Here is a 19,278-nt window from a genome sequence, read left to right as displayed (position 1 = left end):
ATTCTCTCACCAGAGGTCGTGCTACACAAGCTACGCATGTAAGCATAGGCGTCGGAACCGGGGGGGCTAGGGGGGGCTTAGCCCCCCCACTTTTTTTGCTAAGTTATACCTAACCATTACAAACATAGCATAATAGAGGGTTCAGCCCCCCCACTGTTTGTCGTAGGAAAGATTATTGTTCCTAAATTTACCTTGAAAGATTGAGAAGTTAGATTCAGAAGCATACTAGCCTCCCCCCCCCCCCCCCCCCCCCCCCCCGCCCCCACGGTTTGGTAAGTAATTTTTTTTTTTTGGAAGTATAGGTATACTCCCCCCCCCCCCCCCCCCCCCCCCACGGATTAGGATTTTTGGAATTACTTTTTTCTCAATATTTCTGAGGATTAGTCTAGCCCCCCCACTTTCAATTTGCTTCCGACGCCTATGTGTAAGCGAAGCCTGTGTAGCACGATCTCTGGTGAGAGAATGAGTTTCATGGAGCACGGACTCCGGAGCACAGCGCGTGTACAGTGTTTTAATTTTTAAAATATATTGAAATTGTGACGTTACAATTGTTTAATAAATACGTTGGTATTTTTTTTTTATTTTTTACTTTTCATTTTTCCCGCTACAGACACTTAGCGACCCAGAAGTTGCACAACGGTCGTACAACTTGCTAATTTTTCATTGACCAATCAAAAGACGGTTTACAACCAGAATTAGGCACAAAACAAAAATACAACACATGGCATTCACTCTTGCATAGGAGAGATATCAACGCTTGTTATAGGTCCATAAATGGTTGTGAAAGCTTTCGTTTATAATATTAGTCAAACGATAATGGTGTTTTGACAGTTGGAAAGAGGAGAGCAATACGCCTGTGACGATGACTGAGAGTGAGAGAGGTAAATGATAAAATCTTCCATTGTACAAATTGTTAGTCATGGTTATTGTGTGTTTCATTGTCCACAGGGGCTCGTCAAAAAAGAATTTGTGTTTTTTTTTGTTTTTTTTTTTTTTTGTTTTTATAGTGGGTAAAAAAGTCAGAGGACAAAAAAATTGTACGTGTTGTTATGAATTACAAGTTTTTAGTTTTATTGACGGTCCCTAAGTATATATCGAATCTCACACGTCATCGCCCCTCAATTCCATTCATTGTCTACCATCACAAACATCTATCACTGCCCACAGAATTTTCTATGAAAATCAGTCTGAGAAATTTAATTAATATTTAAAAAGAAATACAAATTTTGCTATATAACCTAGCGACAATAGGGCTAGTGTGCCCCCCCCTCCTCCCTCCCCCCAAAAAACAAAACAAACAAACCATCATGTACATGTATAGTATATAACATGTTAACCTTGACTTCATACATGTGACCAAAGTTGGGGATTAAGAATAGGACTGACCCAAGATTGTATGAATTTTTTTTTCAGTTTAGATATAATAGCAAAGCCGACTCAAACCAAATGAAAACAATATGTAAAAGTAATAGCTATGCCAATTACCTACTTGACATTTAGTTGTCTGACTTTTGTAAAGGAACAAACACAAATTATAATTTTGATTTGTAAAGATTATTATTATAATTATTATAATATATCACCAGAATTGCTTAGAAATAAATTATTTTCATTTTAATGGCTAGTGCACATGGTTTTCCATCATTTGTAGAAAATGTGCTGCTGAAGCAAGATACATTGTTACATGGTACATATATTACAAAAAGAACCATTTTAACAAGACCTGGGACTTTCGGTAGGAAGCAATTATCTATTTCTTGCGTCAAAACAAGTTAAAAATGATGCTGGTTTTAAGCAAAATATACACCGATTAGGATTAGTAGTCTTAGCTCAAAAGCCAGACAAATCTTGTTGATTTCAAAGAGCTATGGCTGAGTGGCCAGCAAAGAAATAGACAGGCCTACGTCACATTGCTGTTTTGACACAACTACTCAAAGTCCAAGTTCTTATTAAAATGGTTCTACTAGGTTGTGTTTTTTTTTTTTGGTGGGGTGGGGGGGGGGTTGATTTCAAAGTAAAATCTTAGAACATATGAAATAATGAAATAACAAATGATAATTAATGAATCAACATTAACAACTAATGACCACAGGCTTGTACACCATCTGTTCCAGCATCTTTAAATGGAAAGCAGACAAGATCTGGACATTGTGATGAAACTTACAAATAACGATTCAGATCTGTAGTTCAATTAGTCTGGGTTACTCTGTTGACCTTGATTTTCTGCCAGTATCTGTCTTTAACTTGCATTATACAGTGATACTTGATATTCATTAGGTAAATGATTACTGATACATGCATTTATACACTTAGATTTCCTTTTAATTCAAACACATCCAATCTTGGTCCCCGCACCAGCACATTATATCTTACTGTAGCTAACATGGTACTGTGTCTTAATCGAACAACCAAGCATGATTGTATGAAATTGGAATGCAACAAGTAAAACAGACCATTGTTGGAGAAACCAGGTGCCATTCTACAAATTCTTATTCCTCATATTCAGAATTGAACGTAGTCTTTTCCAAAGGAAGAAGTAGACTCGAGATTCTGACTATTTTTTTTTGGTGTGGGAAAGGAGGTCAGGATTCTACTACAACCCAAAACAACAAGAGATAATTTAATCAGGTTTCCTGTATACTACATTGTACATATCAAGCTAATAGTACATTTCAAATATTAGGTCACTGCGACAGTAGTCATGAATTGGAGTTGTACCATTTCCAAGTAATCAACTGACTATGCCACTTTAGTTCTGCTTCTCTGTTTGTCCTTTTTAACACCCTGATCAAATAAGTATAGTTTGTTTTTTAAGAAATTAATACTAGAGCTTCAACATGTTCTATGTTTGTCCTGATCAAATAAGTATAGTTTGTTTTTTTTTAAAGAAATTAATAGACAGACCTTATTACATTGTACTACCCCTCAAGTTTAACAAAAGACAATGCCCAGTGTGATATAAGGCATCAGAATAAAGTAAGTGTGTATTTCCTGTTTATTTCAATGGAGCATTTTGTTAAGTCGCATTAGCCTTATAGGAAGCATTTGCATTATTCATTTATTCACAGATTGGGTGATAAAAGGAAGGAGGGATTAGAGATGATACATGCAGTTGAGTTATAGTGATATTGCATATATTAAAACATGAAGAAAAAAAACCCCACCAATCACCATAGGACTGTACTCTGTTAATTCGTTTTTCAGAAATATCAATTCAATTTATTCATGTTTTCTGGAGTGATTGTAGAATAAAATCCTCCTAGTTTAGGTATATATGCAAGGTACATGTAGCAAATGCAAATATGACTAGAGTTGGTATTTATATTACAGTAGTATTTTTTTTTTTACAGAAAAAAACAGTGACATTATTTGCATGTCTGTACTTTAGTTAGCTGTGAGCTATTCAATCCTTGCTTTGTGATGAAGGTTGATGACACAGATTACATTCCCATTTGAACTCTGTTCATCTTTTATGTAGCGAAGGTAAAGCATCACATGCTCTGATATCTTAAAATACATTGAAGAGTCATGTGAAAGAATATCATTCTATGGTAATTGGTCTCCACACAGCAAACTCCCATTTTGTCTTCTAGGGTGTGTGAAGCAAAGAACTTCTTTCAGTGAAATTAATACCATGAATCGGCAAAAATGCAGGTAAACATTATTTCAGTTTACAAGATTGGTGATGCAGTGAGCAGATAAATTGAAGCTAAAATAGATTTCATACATATACTTTTTTGCATTAAAAAAAATTCTGAAGATCTTAAGATAGCTCACTACACCTATACTTATACTTTTTAGGACACTATGTCACAAGATGGCGATTCAAATGTTTTGTTCAATTCTTTGTTTTTATCGATTTGGTTGAATATCCTCATAGCAGAGTGGTTAAAATATTGGGCTTGTGAACAGCAGATCATGAGTTTGAATCCGTCTGGGGCTTTTGTTCCCATTTACTGCATTATTTTTTTGGAAATATAACTTTTCATCCAAAATTGCACATTCATTGCCTTTATTCCTATGTACTTCTTATAACTCATGCTATTCATCATAATCAAGTAATGTCCTGCTGATTTGAGAAACTATTTCAAGGTGTAATGAGCCACCTTAATATGAGCTGGTATGTTAAATATAACCATAGAAGATAAAATGTTGATATTAAAGAACTTATTTGTAATTATGTCTAGAGATGTCTATTTAAGGCATATCTGGTTGGAACTAGGTTTATAAGAGTTCAAAGGTCAGTCTGTTCTGACAGATATGTAATCCATGTAACATAACACCTGGCAGTTTTTTGGATTATAGAAAGTGAAATTGGAAATAATGAAGATTTTGATATCAAGTTATGGAAAAAGATATATCCTGATGAAACTGCAAGTATTTGTAGCATTATATTAGATATGTATTATTATCTGTGCATGTCCAATTTATCATCAATTTAACAATCAATGATATTTATAGAAAATTTGGTTAGTAAAAGAAATTTCAAAAGTCCATATAGATTCCCAAACTCATTACACCCTAGCTATCATTCCCCCACCCCTGCTTTAGGAACCCCTTTCAAAAAATATTGATAACATATTATGAATTTGTCAATTTTTTGTAGCTATCTTGAAAGTAACCTTGACCCTTGTTTTACCATTTAGATGGGGGGAATTATCTTATATCTTGTTTTTGTTTATTTGCCTATTTTACAGTTGTCAATTGCTGTAAAGACGGACTCAACAATGCTCCTCAGTCTATTCTTAGGATGGTACATTAATACCAGTAGAATGAACGTAGCAATATTTGTTCTCAAGTTGTTAACAGCTAGAATGTGTGAATGAGGAACAGGCAACTAGGTCATACTAATCTCCCAGTACTTTTCGGCACATATACATGTAACTGCCGATGACAGTACATACAATTTATGTCTATCATTGTCTGAATGAAAATAGTAGTACCTTTACTGATAAAGTCAAACATACCCCAAATGTATACTCTCAAAATCACATCAGTACTGTCAAATCAGTAAAAACGAAAGGAGAGGATTTGATAATGTAATCTTTTAAATTTTTGTAAGAGATTTTAAACTAATTTAATTTTAGTATTATTGATTTGTATGTTGTTTATGGGAAAAAAAATTGACAATGAAATAAAACTACCCCAAATATATTTCAGGGTTCACCTACATTTTTAGTAACCGTGTATTGTCATAAATTGGGTATGTAAAAGTCACTAGTCTCAGGAGATATCCAGAATTTGGCCACATAGGTTACAGATATTAAAAAAAAACACACAGAGATACAAATAAAAAACAAACTTAGATATGTTACTCAGGTAAGCAATATAGGCTCACGGGCCTCTTGTCGTGCTTTCAGGTACATATACCTTCAGCCTACCTTGGTGCAAAGCACCAAGCATATTAGAATCAGAGAAACTGGGATGCTTTTCCATTTTGTTTTGCAACATTTTTGGTGTATTATACAGGTGAATACCACCAGGTGAAGATGAAGGCAGGCTTGGACACCAGTTTGAGAAAGGATGTACTGTACCTTAACAAGGGTACTGATGACCAAATGGTAATTAAATTTTAAAAAATTTCTCAAATCTCTCTACAATAATTTAAAAGGTGTACCGGTATTTAATCTAGTTTAAAGAAGTTGTCTTATTAGCCACACTTTAGACAAGAAAAACCAATCTTCTAGGCTGTTTTTTTGAATCATTTTTCTTGAATACTTAATTGCCTTTTACAAGATCTCACTGAATTCACAATTCAAAATGCAACTGGAAAACTGTTTACAAATATAAAAAATACTGGTAAGATTGTTAATGGGTCAAATCTATACTTAGTTGTTTAATATATAGTTGTTTTTAACACTGTAAACTGTGAATGGACTTCGCCCTTGTAGAACTTAAAGATAAATGGTTTTGTATGTTTTAAAGTATTTTCTACCATATCATATCTATGCACAATGCTAAGAAATGTAACAGTAGTAAAATAAAGACTTCACAAAGTTTGATTTTTGGTCATGATTTTTCTATAATTGTAATTCCCTTATATTTCCCATTCCAGCAGCGTCTTTTAGATTTGAGTTTTCTTTGTTTTCTGTGCTCTCTGTGAGTACAGTTTTGTTTTAAATTCTTATTAGGCTCTGTGGTCCTTTCTATAGGAAATCACTGGTTACAGACCGAACAGGATGAAGAGGTGGGGGATGTACGTGGGGTACCTGTTGACGGCTGGCATACTGCCCCTAGTGATGTACTGGTGTCCACAGTGGTACATTAAATGTACGCACACCAAGACCAAGCTGGCCGACGCTACCAAAGTACTACTCAAGGTAAAACAAATACTTCTGCTCCCCATATACATACAATAGATATGGTACAGTACAATATTATTATTAACATAGAATAAGTGAAAGTCCTTTGGACCAAAATAGCTTGTAAGCCATTGATTTACTACTGTAACAGTAAAACACGGTTATAACGAAGTGCCAGGGACGGGCGATTATGCTTCGTTATAAGTGTAATTCATTCTTTCTGTCAAATTAACAACATGTATTATAGTCATGGGGAATGAAAATCACTTCGCTGTTAGTGTGATTCTATTATAAGCGTGTTAGCTATAACGGTGTGTTACTGTACTGGTATATGTATAGGCATTTGTTGTAGGACATGTTTTTGAAAACATTTTTTTCCCCATGTACTGGTATGTTTATTCCTATAGAAGATTGGATAGGATATAACTACAAGTACCCTGCATTGTTGTAACCCAGTTCTAACAAAATAGAAGTGTTAATTGCTCTCTTCAGAGTGATTTCCAAAAAAGAATTTCATAATGGAGAAAATATAATTATCTCTGTAGAATCATGTATAATAAAAAACTGAATCTATGCACCTTTTCTTGTTATTGAATTGTAGCAAATTTAGTAATCTTATTTTACAACTAATTTTACAACTCGGTTGTCTACCGAAAAATTTATGAGATACATGTAGGTTTATGCATGTACATGTGTTAATTATCTTTAAACTTCTTTAAACTAGGATCAATATGAGCAGTGGTTTGTTGCTGAAATCATTCTGGTTACCAAAGATGGCACAAGGTAAGATTACATAAAATGTATACATAAAAATATCCCATTTACTCTAGACTAGGCAAATATAAGTTGTGTTAATTGAGATGGATCAAAGATAGAATATATGGGTGGAGTCAAAATGCATTTGATATCTTTGAAAAATATCTAAATGTGTTGATGGAGTATGACTGAAGGTATATCCACCTCAACATCTAAGATCTGTGTGATAGATGAACTTCCTTAATATCCTTCAAGTAATGTTTACTTTATGTTGACATATTTAAAGAATGTGATATGATGAACATTAAACTGGCCTTGATACAAGTTAAAAAGCCAAAGATGCCATTAAATGTAAGAACTTACCATTTATTTAATGCCATGATTGGAAGAAACTTGGTCTGGGGTACTCAATACCATGTATGAAATCAATTCTGCTTCAGTTTGACAGTTTATTTGGTAGGTATATGAGATTAGGTGTTGTAGAGTTACCTGTATATATCAGCAAGAAAGAGGACAACAGAGGAAATAATTTTTTTTATTTCGATAAATTCTTCCTGTTTATTGATCCAAAAAGATAAATTGGTGTTTATTTTTGAGATATGCATACATTATTGAGTTTGTGTACTCTGTGTTCAATAGAAACCTGATCACGTTTCAATTTGTGTTTTGTGTATATTTTTTTTTTTTAAATTTGTATGATATCTAATAGGAAGACAAAATAAATACCGGTAATCTCTGTAATTATCTAGCTGGCATTTATATGAAAATTACAACTGTACCACAAAACTGTGGACCGAGTTTATTAGTAATCAATGATATCTTGTATGGAGTTGGGAAACTTATTAGATTTTTCTTTTCTGGAGAAATGATTTTATTATCTAACACAGATGGCTATATTACATCTTGATGTAATTGATTTTGGAACATCATAGATGAAATCTAGAATTTATTAAGCCATTCTGAGTGGTGACATGTTAAAGGCAAGCTTGTATACGTATCTTTTAATAAACTATTGTTTTCAATATCAGCCAGTGCTGGTGTGGAGCCTCTATGGGTGACACGCCTTCTGTGGATAAAAAAATGTGAATTTTATCCGAGTACCACTAAGTATACTTTGTTGTTATAAAGTAGCTACCAAAAAATGAAGTACTGGTCATGAACATGATGACAAAAGGATCTACTAAAGGTGTCATGACTTAAGGGACCGAAGTTGTGGTTGTAGCGTGGGCTCTGTTAATCATATAATGAAAGTTCAAAGAAAATTGATTTTTTTGAAAATTTTCTCTTCTCCTTAAGATTAAGCTAACAAACTACACACATGGTTCTGATAAAGAAGACTGATTTGTTCCAAATTGTGCAACGTTCTTTTATTATTCTTTTTTTTAACATTAAGAAATTAAAGTTCCATGTTGGTTACCACACCCTTAAAGAATGTGTTGAAAATGATAATATTCTCTTCTCCTTTGGTGTAACATTTAATATGCAAACAAAATGGTTCCAATGAACTAGAGTGACTAATTCAAAAATTGTGAAATTCATGGGTCAAGGTTATATGCATAACATGAATGTGGAGCTTTTTTTTTTTATCCTTTTGAAGTTTCGTTAATTCTTTAAAATCTTTATTCTGTACATCTGGATATAATTTCAATCAAAAACAATGTGATCATTCACCCAGATGACAAATTTTACTTCTTTTTATAAAAAAACCCACTAGAATTAGAAATTAAAGTTCCAAATCTGTATAGCCACACCCTTTTAAATTAAAGAATGTGTTGAATATATATTCTTTTCTTCTTTACAAGTGCATATGTAAGTTATTTATATGTTTGTACTCAAAAAATCATTATAAAGAATTTCGAAATTATTTAAAGTTCCATGTTGGTTACCACACCCTTTAAAGAGTGTGTCTACTTGATTGCTACACTTAAATGAATTATATTATTTGGTTTTATGTTAAAGAGGGGGTAATCCCACTCTTGTTAATGAAAAAGAGAAAATGAATTGAGAGTAGTACTGCACTTGGAAAGTCTGCTTTTGAGCAGGATTTCTTGTCTGTGGGTATGACCTATTGTAGAATTAAATTTCTGGTTGGGATTTACATGTCTTGTATTAAATAGTGAAAATCCTAATTTTTTACAAATTTGATATGACCTTGCTTCAAGGGAGTTTGCTCCTTTACCATACTGTCTGATCTGACTTAGCTTTCTATATTTGATCTTTCACCTATCAGACACTGTATGCTGTGTTAATTTTGCTCTGTCGTGTTATTTTCATCCTTCTTCACTTGCAAACAGTTTTTTACCATGTCTTAAATTCGCCAAGATAAAGTTGAGTTTAAAGAGAGATGATTGGAGACATAGGAAGTTTCCCAGTCTTAAATTTGCCCGTTGACATTGAAGGTGAAAAGGAGCGAAAATAAAACAGGGGCAAATATTTCCCTGTATACAGTAATTAATGATCAATACTGAAAATGAAACCAATGCTCATGTATTGTTTAAACATACAGTCACACCTGTTTTAAGAGGCCACTTGTGGGACAGTGACAAACTGGTCGCTTAAGACAGGTGGCCTCTTATTTCAGGTTTCATATTAATGAAGAAAAAACACCAAGTATATTCATTTTGGCTTTATTGCGCAGATTTATTAATAGCATCTGTAATGGCGGCGTACAAAGAGATGGTGAATGCACAGCTCAGATTGCTGAATAAACAGTTTATATTAATTTTAAATGGCCGTTTTTATTCAATTTATCTATCAATGGATGAAGAGAAAAACATATTCTGCTAAATATGCCCAAATAATAATTTTCAATTGATTGAATGCGGTAAACAATCAGAAGTAGCGTTTCCATACAAGGGCTATGTACTGAACTACGAGAGCCACTGTTTTACATCTTAAAACAAAGTGTCAAAATTCCATAGGGATGTATGATAAGCACCCCTTAAATATTTTCTAGAAAAAAGGTGTGTATTATCGGCAAATTTCTGTACATGTTGGCGATTAAATAACTTTGTATTTAAGTATATAAGTACATAATAGTCAGAAGTCATGTGATAAAACAGACAAAATTGCCATTGAAAACAGGCATGTGGAAACCATGGGACTTAAAAACACTGGCCGCTGGCCGCATTAGACAGGTGGCCACTTAAATCAGTTGAAATGTAGTAAAAAACTAAACAGGCAGGGTTGAAACTGGCCGCTTATGGTGAGTGGCCACTGATTGAAGGTGGCCGTAACAGCAGGTTTGACTGTATAAATATATTAAGTTTTGCAACAGACAAGTAATTGTATAGAAAGATGCATCGAATTTCTACATCAATCAGTCACATGCATCTCTTTTGCAGATGCCAGATAAATTTGAGCCAAGTTATATTCTGAGTACAATAAATCCAAAATTTAGAGTTGTTTTCCATGTGAGATGCCCTTGAAGCCTGTCAGGCCTTTGATTTTATTTCTTCTGCAGAGTCAAAATAATCCGTCCCACTCCCACTTTTTCCTTCTCCAAGAGACGTCGAAAAGCCACGGCTGGTTTTGTTTATCAAGGACAAGGGGTAGGTGTAATTAACTTTTTCAAGCAAAAATTGATTTGATCTTTTGCTGCATATTATTTTCTCAAATAATTCATACTGATAAAATAGATTGCATTATTATTATTTCACATAATTAGATTCTCTCGTTGACAATGAAGCTGAATGAGGTAAAAATAGTGTACCATTTTTTGGTCTCTCTCTGTCTCTGATTTGGTTTTTTTTCTTATGTTTCAGCCTGATGAAAATCTGATGAGATATTTCACTGTGAAGAAAGTCAAGTACTGCTGGAATAACGAAACTCAAGAGTTTGAGAAACTCAAGTAAGTCTTACAATGAAAATATCATATACCAGTAATAAATCATTTACAGTAACTGTACATAATAGGTGTTTTTCTTTGAAACACCCCCCTCTAGATTATCAGGTTTCAATACACAGCTGAAAAAAAGTGAACTTTATGGGGATTTTGTATTGCATCTGACCCAGATAGTAGCCTAGCTTGAATTATTGTGTGAGATATTTCGAGTGATTCTGAATGGAGAAAAGATGACAACATTTTCCGTTTTGAATCTCAGTTAGAAATTTGTTTTGGTTCCTGTGAATTTTTCTAACTGAAAAATGATAATGTGTGAATGGATGTTTTTTCTTTCATTGAATGCCATTGCACTTGATTCAAAGGTATTTGTATTTTTATTAAAAATCGTCCAAATGTGTTGCATAAATATCTCAGGATAGACTATTAGATGATATACATATATTTTGATGGCAAATATTGAATACTTGTAAATATATCTGAAAATACATTAAATTTGATATAATTTTCATTTTCAACCCCTACAAAAATCAGGAATACATGATTTGATTTCATGCACATTTATCTTCAGGTCATCTGATATAGAAAGGATATTTCGATCAATAATTTGAATCACGAAGTCAGTAAATATAGAAGTAAAACATGTTCTAAGATCTTATTCCTGTATTTGTGTTGGTGTCCTTTCTATAACACAGGACATTGAATTCTGTGACTATGAGTTGAGTGGTCAGCAAGTGTGTCTGATATTTAACTCGATATTTCTGGGACCCCTTTCTAGGGTTATGATATTTTGTATCTGTAATAGACCATGTGTAGAAGTTGACCCTTAATGACTTTCAGGTCAAAAATGTCATCTGGCGCACAGCTGTAGCCTATTCACATGATAAACTGTGACAACATTTTGCTTGACAGCTAGTACATTGAAATAAAATGGTATTTCCCATTCATGTCAGCCTTGACAAAAAATGAACCCAGTTCTATTGATTTTCTGCACATCAATAGATGCACTTTCTTGATAAATGTACTGTAAACCAATTTTTATGTGAGAAATTTTGGCTTATTTCGTGAGAGTCTCTTCATCGGAAATATTTCTCGCCACTAACCAGTCCTCAAATGTCTGTGATGTTTTATTTTCCAGATTATCTACATCAAAAAATTCAGTCGCCACAAACCAGTTTTTTCTCTTGTTAATCATGAAATAATTAGTACAGTATATAACAGTATATAACTTTTGCCTTTCAAAAATATATGGACTGCGTATACCCAGCTCTTACAGAACTCTTTATATTTTTTTTTACATTTTCAAAATTGCAAGTTAATACATACATATGCATATAATAATAATTAATAAATCTAATAACAGAAGTAAATCAGGTCTATCATTCTACGTATAAACTGAATCATATGTAAAGTACAATAATTGCATAAATATTCATAGTCATGCACATGTATAATAAGTACATTTTTGAAATGCAGTAAATAAAATGAAGTTAAATTTAAAATGTTACAAAACTATAGATGTAAATACATAAACATTTATGATTTAAGCATGAGTTAAAGTATAAGCAGTAGGCCTCTAATAATCACAGTCACTTTGTCCCTAATGCATATATGTATAGAGGGACAGGTCTCCCTCTGATGCATATATATGTAACATAGCTGTTTTATTTCATAATTCAATCATACAATTTTTGACTTATAATTCATGATTATTTTTTTTTATGCATGCAAATAACAATTACAATCTTCTGTTACCGTAAATATTTGTCATTACATTGTATGTGATTTCATATATATAATATTCACTTATAAATTTGGTGAAGAGTTTTCAAAATAGTTAATACTAAAATCATGTTTGTATGTCTGAGCTTGTTTATGGGTGGCAGAAAGGGTAAAAAAGACAATCATGCCAAATGAACAACTAATTTTGTTAAAAAATACTTAAATACAAAACATACTTGTTTGCTAACGACAAAAAAATGTAGAAGTGATGACTTTAAAAATGATACAAGTCCTTCACTCGCAATATTTTCTTCTAGTAATTTAAATTTTGTTTTGTATTTGAAAATTTTAGAAGTGATAAATATGACAGTACTTTCAATCGATGGTTTCTATTGTAACCAAACCCTGTAACAACATGTTTCCAAAGTACACAGTACTTAGTTAAATTGTCAGGGGTTTATATAAGCTTGTACTGTACTCATTCAAATGGTGTCTGCTCTATTTCTTTTGACCATGACTGTTACATCAAGTCTTAGGTAAATAAGAAATTTGAAAATGCACATTTTTTGAATAATATATAAAATTGGTATATATTTACACTGTAGGCAAAAGGATACATCTTTGATTTGCATTTTTTGACATGAAAGAAGATATAAGTGACAGACTGTTTTCTCACCTCCAAATGGTCAGATGTAATAATGTTTGACCTTTTTATCTACAGACCTCAAAATGGTCAGATCTTTTTTTTTAATCTTACAGAGGTCTGGAGGATGATATGAGCTGTTCACAGTTCCACAGGTTGCAGGGTCTGTCTGTAGCAGAACAATGTCGCAGGTAATGTGGAGAGACCAGGATTAAATAATCAGAGTAGAGTTCAACAATGCCATAAGTTTAGAATTTTTTTTAACAAATTGCAAAATGCAGGACCATGTTCAATGATGCCTAGAGTGGAGTTTATTGATGCCTAAATTTTGAAATTTTGAAACAAAATGTAATTACAAATTATGTAATGTGTATATATGTGGGGAAGTCAAGGGAATTGTTAGATTATACACTATGTATTTAGAGATGTTTTTTTTTCTTTTTCAACAGACGAGTTACTTATGGTGCTAATTCCATTGCTGTTCATGTCAAACCTATTCTGTACCTTTTGTTCAAAGAGGTAAATATTTACAGGCATGTCTACCTTAATTAATTAACTGGGTTTTCCAACACAAAAATCTGGTTATTAAAATGGTGAAAATGGCGGGCGGGCGGGTGGGTGGGCGGATAGCGGGCGTGCGGCTGCCAAAAGGGTACCCTCATTGTACGGATAACTCCTCCTACAGTTTTCAAGATAGGAAGTTGTTCTTTTGCAGATCAATTGTACATATATCAGAGGTGTGCATATTGCTAGGATTTTGATTTCCGATAATTTATCGAAAAAATACCAGCTTTTGAACTTAGTCATTTTTTAGCAAAATATTGCATATAGGGAAACCTCATTGTACGGATAACTCCTCCTACAGTTCTCAAGATAGGAAGTTGTTCTTTTGCAGATCAATTGTACATATATCAGAGGTGTGCATATTGCTAGGATTTTGATGTCTGATAATTTATCGAAAAAATACCAGCTTTTGAACTTAGTCATTTTTTGGCAAAATGTTGCATATAGGGTACCCTCATTGTACGGATAACTCCTCCTACAGTTCTCAAGATAGGAAGTTGTTCTTTTGCAGATCAATTGTACATCTATCAGAGGTGTGCATATTGCTAGGATTTTGATTTCAGATAATTTATGAAACAAATACCAGCTTTTGAACTTAGTCATTTTTTGGCAAAATATTGCATATAGGGTACCCTCATTGTACGGATAACTCCTCCTACAGTTCTTAAGATGGGAAGTTGTTCTTTTGCCGATCAATTGTACATATATCAGAGGTGTGCATATTGCTAGGATTTTGATTTCCGATAATTTATAAAAAAAATACTAGCTTTTGAACTTAGTCATTTTTTGGCAAAATGTTGCATATACATGTAGGGTACTCCATTTCACTGGATAAGGGTTGACATGGATTATGGATACAGTTTACATAAAAGAAAACCCGGTTTGCTGTCACATTGACAGCTTTTCACTTGTTTTCTAATTGATCTAAATAATGTACAATATGTAAACATATTAACTATTTATTATACTTACAAGGGAAAAATTTGTCAAAAATTTCTTATGTGCTAGGAGGAAATATAGGCAATTGGTCTTTTTACAATTTAGACATCTGCAATATTTCTAGTCTTGCTTGTCCATAAACGTTAAGAAGTTAAGCATATTTCTGCTCTGAGCTATATTTAATACATGTAGAATTTCAAAACTAACTTACTTTGGAAAAGATTGCTTCTACTCATATGGTCATTAAGGTCTTGTATCACTGGAATACATGTGTAGACTTTTTATGGGGTTAGCAAAACTAAATACATGTATTAAATAGGATAACTTTAAAAAAGCACACATGGTCTTATTTGCTTCTGTTCTGATTGCAGGCTTTATCACCGTTCTATGTGTTCCAAGCTTTCAGTGCCTCGGTCTGGTTTTCCGATGAGTATGAAATCTATGCCTCCTGTATTGTCTTCCTCTCAAGTCTCTCGATCATTGTCTCCATTTACCAAACCCGAAAAGTAAGCGCATTACACTGCATATTTTATTTTATTGAAGTACCTGTGATTTCACACCCACGGGGTGAAAGACTTTAGTTATTTTGTTATTTCTATTACTACCAAAAGGGTTAAATTATATTTAAAATTTTGGCTAACAAACATGAAACAAAGGTCAAATTTGCTTTTAGAAAGCTTTTTTTTTTCAAATCAAGTACAGTATATAACATGAGAACAAGGATATAGAAAAGACTGAATACCAGTATAATATAAACATCAGAATAAAATACTGGTCTTGTGTCATGGTATTGATATATTTGTTGACAGATGCAAAGGGCTCTCAGAAACACAATCCAGTCATCTACACTAGTCAGTGTTTGCAGGGAGAACGATGGTGAGTGTACAACAAACCCAGTTTTAGTTAACTCAGGAATTAATTTTACTCATACATCTAACATATGCTCTTACCGGTATTTTTAAACATTTATTTGTTGACTGAGTTTGTAAGTTTAATTATGAATTCAGTTCATTGTTAACTAGGTAATGTTATGACTTGTTTGTTGACAGAGTTTGTTGAGATTCACTCTGATGATCTCGTTCCGGGTGACATCATCGAGATACCAAGACGAGGCTGTGTCATGCAGTGTGACGCTGTGCTGTTAACAGGGAACTGTATCGTGAACGAGAGCATGCTCACTGGTGGGTATCGTTGCATAGTCTAAATAAACATGAAGCAAGTGTACATATGTATCAATGTTAACTTGTACTCTACATTTGTTAACAGCTTACACTGTAGGTACTGTTGTATGTATACATTTTCCTGGATCCAACACATGTGAAGAGGTCCTTTCTTGCAAGTTGCATCAGACTAGAATTGTGATAGAGTAAAGATGGAAAAGGGAATTATTTTTGGTGATTTTATTTTGTGTAGGGGAGAGTGTACCAATTACAAAGACCCCTTTGCCTAACCCTGCAGGACCCACAACTAACCAATCAGATCACTCCGATATGAAGTTCAACATGAAGGACCATGCCAAACATGTCTTATTTTGCGGCACCGAGGTCATTCAAACTCGTTTCTATGGAAACCAAAAGGTCAAGGCTGTTGTCATCAGAACAGGTAACAAAAACATTGTTCAATACGGAAATTTTGATGTAATTTTTAATATGCAGTTGTTATGGATGGATGTTGTTTTTCATGTTTTTGCTCATCTTTCAGGGTTTTCCACCTCCAAAGGAGAGCTAGTCAGATCCATCATGTACCCAAAGCCGGCAGATTTTAAGTTTGAGAGAGACACCTACATTTTTGTCGGTGTTTTAGCCATCATTGCTGGAATGGGATTCATCTATACCATCGTATTGGAGGTAAGATCATAATGTTCTGTGCATGTTTAAAATAACTACTGCATACAGGGTCAATTTGAAAAATACATGTAGCTCAATCTTAAAACATTATATCATTCAGTTTTAATTAATTTTCACATATTGGTACTTGGTACATTTAGTATGAAAAGTAAAGGAAATGTGTAATATTTTATGATAATCAATTGTTGTATCGTAAAGATATTAGTTTCGAGACAATTCTGTCGAATACAACAGACAGCTACTGTATGCTGTTGAAAAAGTGTTTCATAAGAGAATTTTATCTTGACAGGTCCATAATGGAGAAGACGTTTCAGACATCATCCTGCATGCACTGGACATCATTACCATTGCTGTACCCCCTGCCCTGCCTGCAGCGCTGACTGTGGGGATCGTGTTCGCTCAGCGGCGACTCAAGAACCACGAGATCTACTGTATCAGTCCCCGCAGCATCAATGTGTGTGGAGGAATCAATGCCGTCTGCTTTGATAAGGTAATTGATAGACACTGGCCACACAAATGCTTTGGTATTTATCCAGAAGTTAAATCTTATACATGTGCACAAAAACATATTAGAAAATTAATGAGGAAATGCAAACCTGTTGAAGAAACCATTAAAAAATAAAGTGCAATTTTGATCTTTATTACTGCAAATTTTCATTACTATGTGTATGAGATGCTTTATTTTTTAAATTAATTTAGGATAATTAATATAATACATGTATTGAATTACCTCAATTTACATTAAATGAATATACAACGGCTCATTGAAACATTCAGTGCTATGTTCTGCAGTATACTGTATACTCATTTACATTTGCGGGTCAATTTTCGTGGATTGTGGGATTTTTATTTATTCGTGTGGATGTTATTTAGTGGATGCATCAGTTTTCAGTTTCAATAAAAAAACTCTTTGAAATTTTTGTTATTGTTGAGGATGTCAATTTGTTGGTGAGGGTTATCCACAATTACCACGAATTCTAATGATTCCAGAGTATTTGAATATTTCATAATTCAGTAATAAGAATTCTTCATATGAAAATTTGCCCATGTTATTGCAGACAGGGACTTTGACAGAAGACGGCCTTATGATGCAAGGAGTCATTCCAACTAGCAACATCAGGTATGTACAATTTACCACTCAAACGGGATTGGTCATTTGTGTCAAGCTTTGTGTCTATACCCGATAGTAACTTGCTTACAATAAAATTCTTTAATCATTTCACTTGCATGTGCAATTGGAAAGAATATTTAAGGAACAGCAAGAGGGCAAAGCTTAATAACAGAAAAAGCTGATCAAATACATTATACAGTAAAAGTGGAGTTAAAATTTGAAATGTTTTCTCCATGTGGACAGTTTCTGTGAGGAAGTGTTGGACCCTAGTCTGTTACAACCTAGTCCCCTACTGGTGGGAATGGCCACCTGTCACTCTCTGACCATCATAGACAATAGCATTGCCGGGGACCCTCTAGACGTCATCATGTTCAACAGCCTTGGCTGGGTAATATGTCACATCAACATTAAAACATCAGCTCAAACTTACTGAGTCTTATAGCAATGAAATTCTTCAAGTTTTGTATTGATGTTCTCTTGAATTCATTGTACATGTATAGAATTATAGATTAAAAGCACTAAGAGCTTGTCTGAGGAATAAAATTTTATGAGAGTTAGTGAATATGAATTTACATATATGTAATGATATTCTAAGGATGTATTTGGGGTGTAAATATTGGTGTGATGATTGTAGATGTTGGAGGAGCCGGGAGAGGAAGGCAGCAGGTTCGACATGATGGTCCCTACCGTGGTGTACCCAGGGTCGTCCTCACCCCTCAGGTCCAAGGTAATCCACCCCCCTCACCGTCAGATAAGATAGAGGCTAAAGGTTGATGTTGTTTAGGCTTGATGCCTTGATGAGCTCTATAGATCTTTACAGGAATGTTACATGTAAGACTTTTTTAAGACTTTTTTAAAATAATTGGTGTATTTCATTAATTGGAGTGGGAAGTGTCTGTGTTTGGTTAGAATTATGCTTTTACATTGTTCTTTAACTATTTAGCTTCTGATATATTGAAGTCATATGGGTAAGTCAAGTTGTATCTTGACTAATTTGTTTGTGACTTACCTGGAAAATCATAATTTGACTACATGTAACAATGTTGTGACTTTTTAAGTACATGTCACAATTTGACTGATAATTTGTGGTTTACCTAATATAAAGTAACAGTTTGGTTACTAATTTTCATATTTTTAGCAATGTTTAAAGTATATGAATATCATTATATGGCCTTGATTCCTGGCTTCAAATGTTGTGTTAGTTCCACTAAAGGTTTTTGGTTTGATTTACATGCACCACAGGATGAACTTCAGTATGGAGTAATCAGGCAGTTTACATTTTCCTCTGGACTTCAAAGAATGTCTGTGGTATCCAGAAAGTTAAACGGACAGAACTTTGAACTGTACACAAAAGGTGCCCCAGAAATGATAGCCTCCCTCTGCAAGCCGGAAACTGTTCCTCCAGATTTCCAGGAAAAGCTGATGTCCTTTACCAAACATGGTTACAGGGTGATTGCAATGGCGTGGAAGGAATTGCCTCCTAAAATCAATTATGTCAAAGTTCAAAGAATACCAAGGTTTGTTTGACTTAATCTTTTTTTCAACTGGAAAAT

At 33.7% G+C, this 19,278-nt stretch overlaps 1 protein-coding gene across 1 annotated transcript in view; it reads left to right on the top strand.

Annotated features, from left to right (window-relative positions):
* The first annotated feature begins 706 nt into the window (after positions 1-706).
* Positions 707-19,278, top strand: part of LOC128187094 (polyamine-transporting ATPase 13A3-like) — a 28,740-nt gene continuing 10,168 nt past the window's right edge. The window contains exons 1-18 of the mRNA XM_052857263.1: positions 707-881; positions 5,470-5,561; positions 6,153-6,320; positions 7,027-7,085; positions 10,522-10,609; positions 10,823-10,908; positions 13,381-13,455; positions 13,714-13,783; positions 15,139-15,273; positions 15,577-15,643; positions 15,817-15,948; positions 16,181-16,369; positions 16,469-16,614; positions 16,904-17,104; positions 17,673-17,734; positions 17,969-18,113; positions 18,360-18,452; positions 18,968-19,242. Coding sequence (XP_052713223.1) covers positions 863-881; positions 5,470-5,561; positions 6,153-6,320; positions 7,027-7,085; positions 10,522-10,609; positions 10,823-10,908; positions 13,381-13,455; positions 13,714-13,783; positions 15,139-15,273; positions 15,577-15,643; positions 15,817-15,948; positions 16,181-16,369; positions 16,469-16,614; positions 16,904-17,104; positions 17,673-17,734; positions 17,969-18,113; positions 18,360-18,452; positions 18,968-19,242 — 2,102 coding nt within the window. The 5' untranslated portion in view covers positions 707-862. The remainder of the gene's footprint in view (positions 882-5,469; positions 5,562-6,152; positions 6,321-7,026; positions 7,086-10,521; positions 10,610-10,822; positions 10,909-13,380; positions 13,456-13,713; positions 13,784-15,138; positions 15,274-15,576; positions 15,644-15,816; positions 15,949-16,180; positions 16,370-16,468; positions 16,615-16,903; positions 17,105-17,672; positions 17,735-17,968; positions 18,114-18,359; positions 18,453-18,967; positions 19,243-19,278) is intronic.

Source organism: Crassostrea angulata, chromosome 6 (genome assembly GCF_025612915.1).
Source record: "Crassostrea angulata isolate pt1a10 chromosome 6, ASM2561291v2, whole genome shotgun sequence".
Classification (NCBI taxonomy): domain Eukaryota; kingdom Metazoa; phylum Mollusca; class Bivalvia; order Ostreida; family Ostreidae; genus Magallana; species Magallana angulata.
Note: the sequence above shows the minus strand (reverse complement) of the source record. Positions and strands in the feature narration are given on the sequence as shown.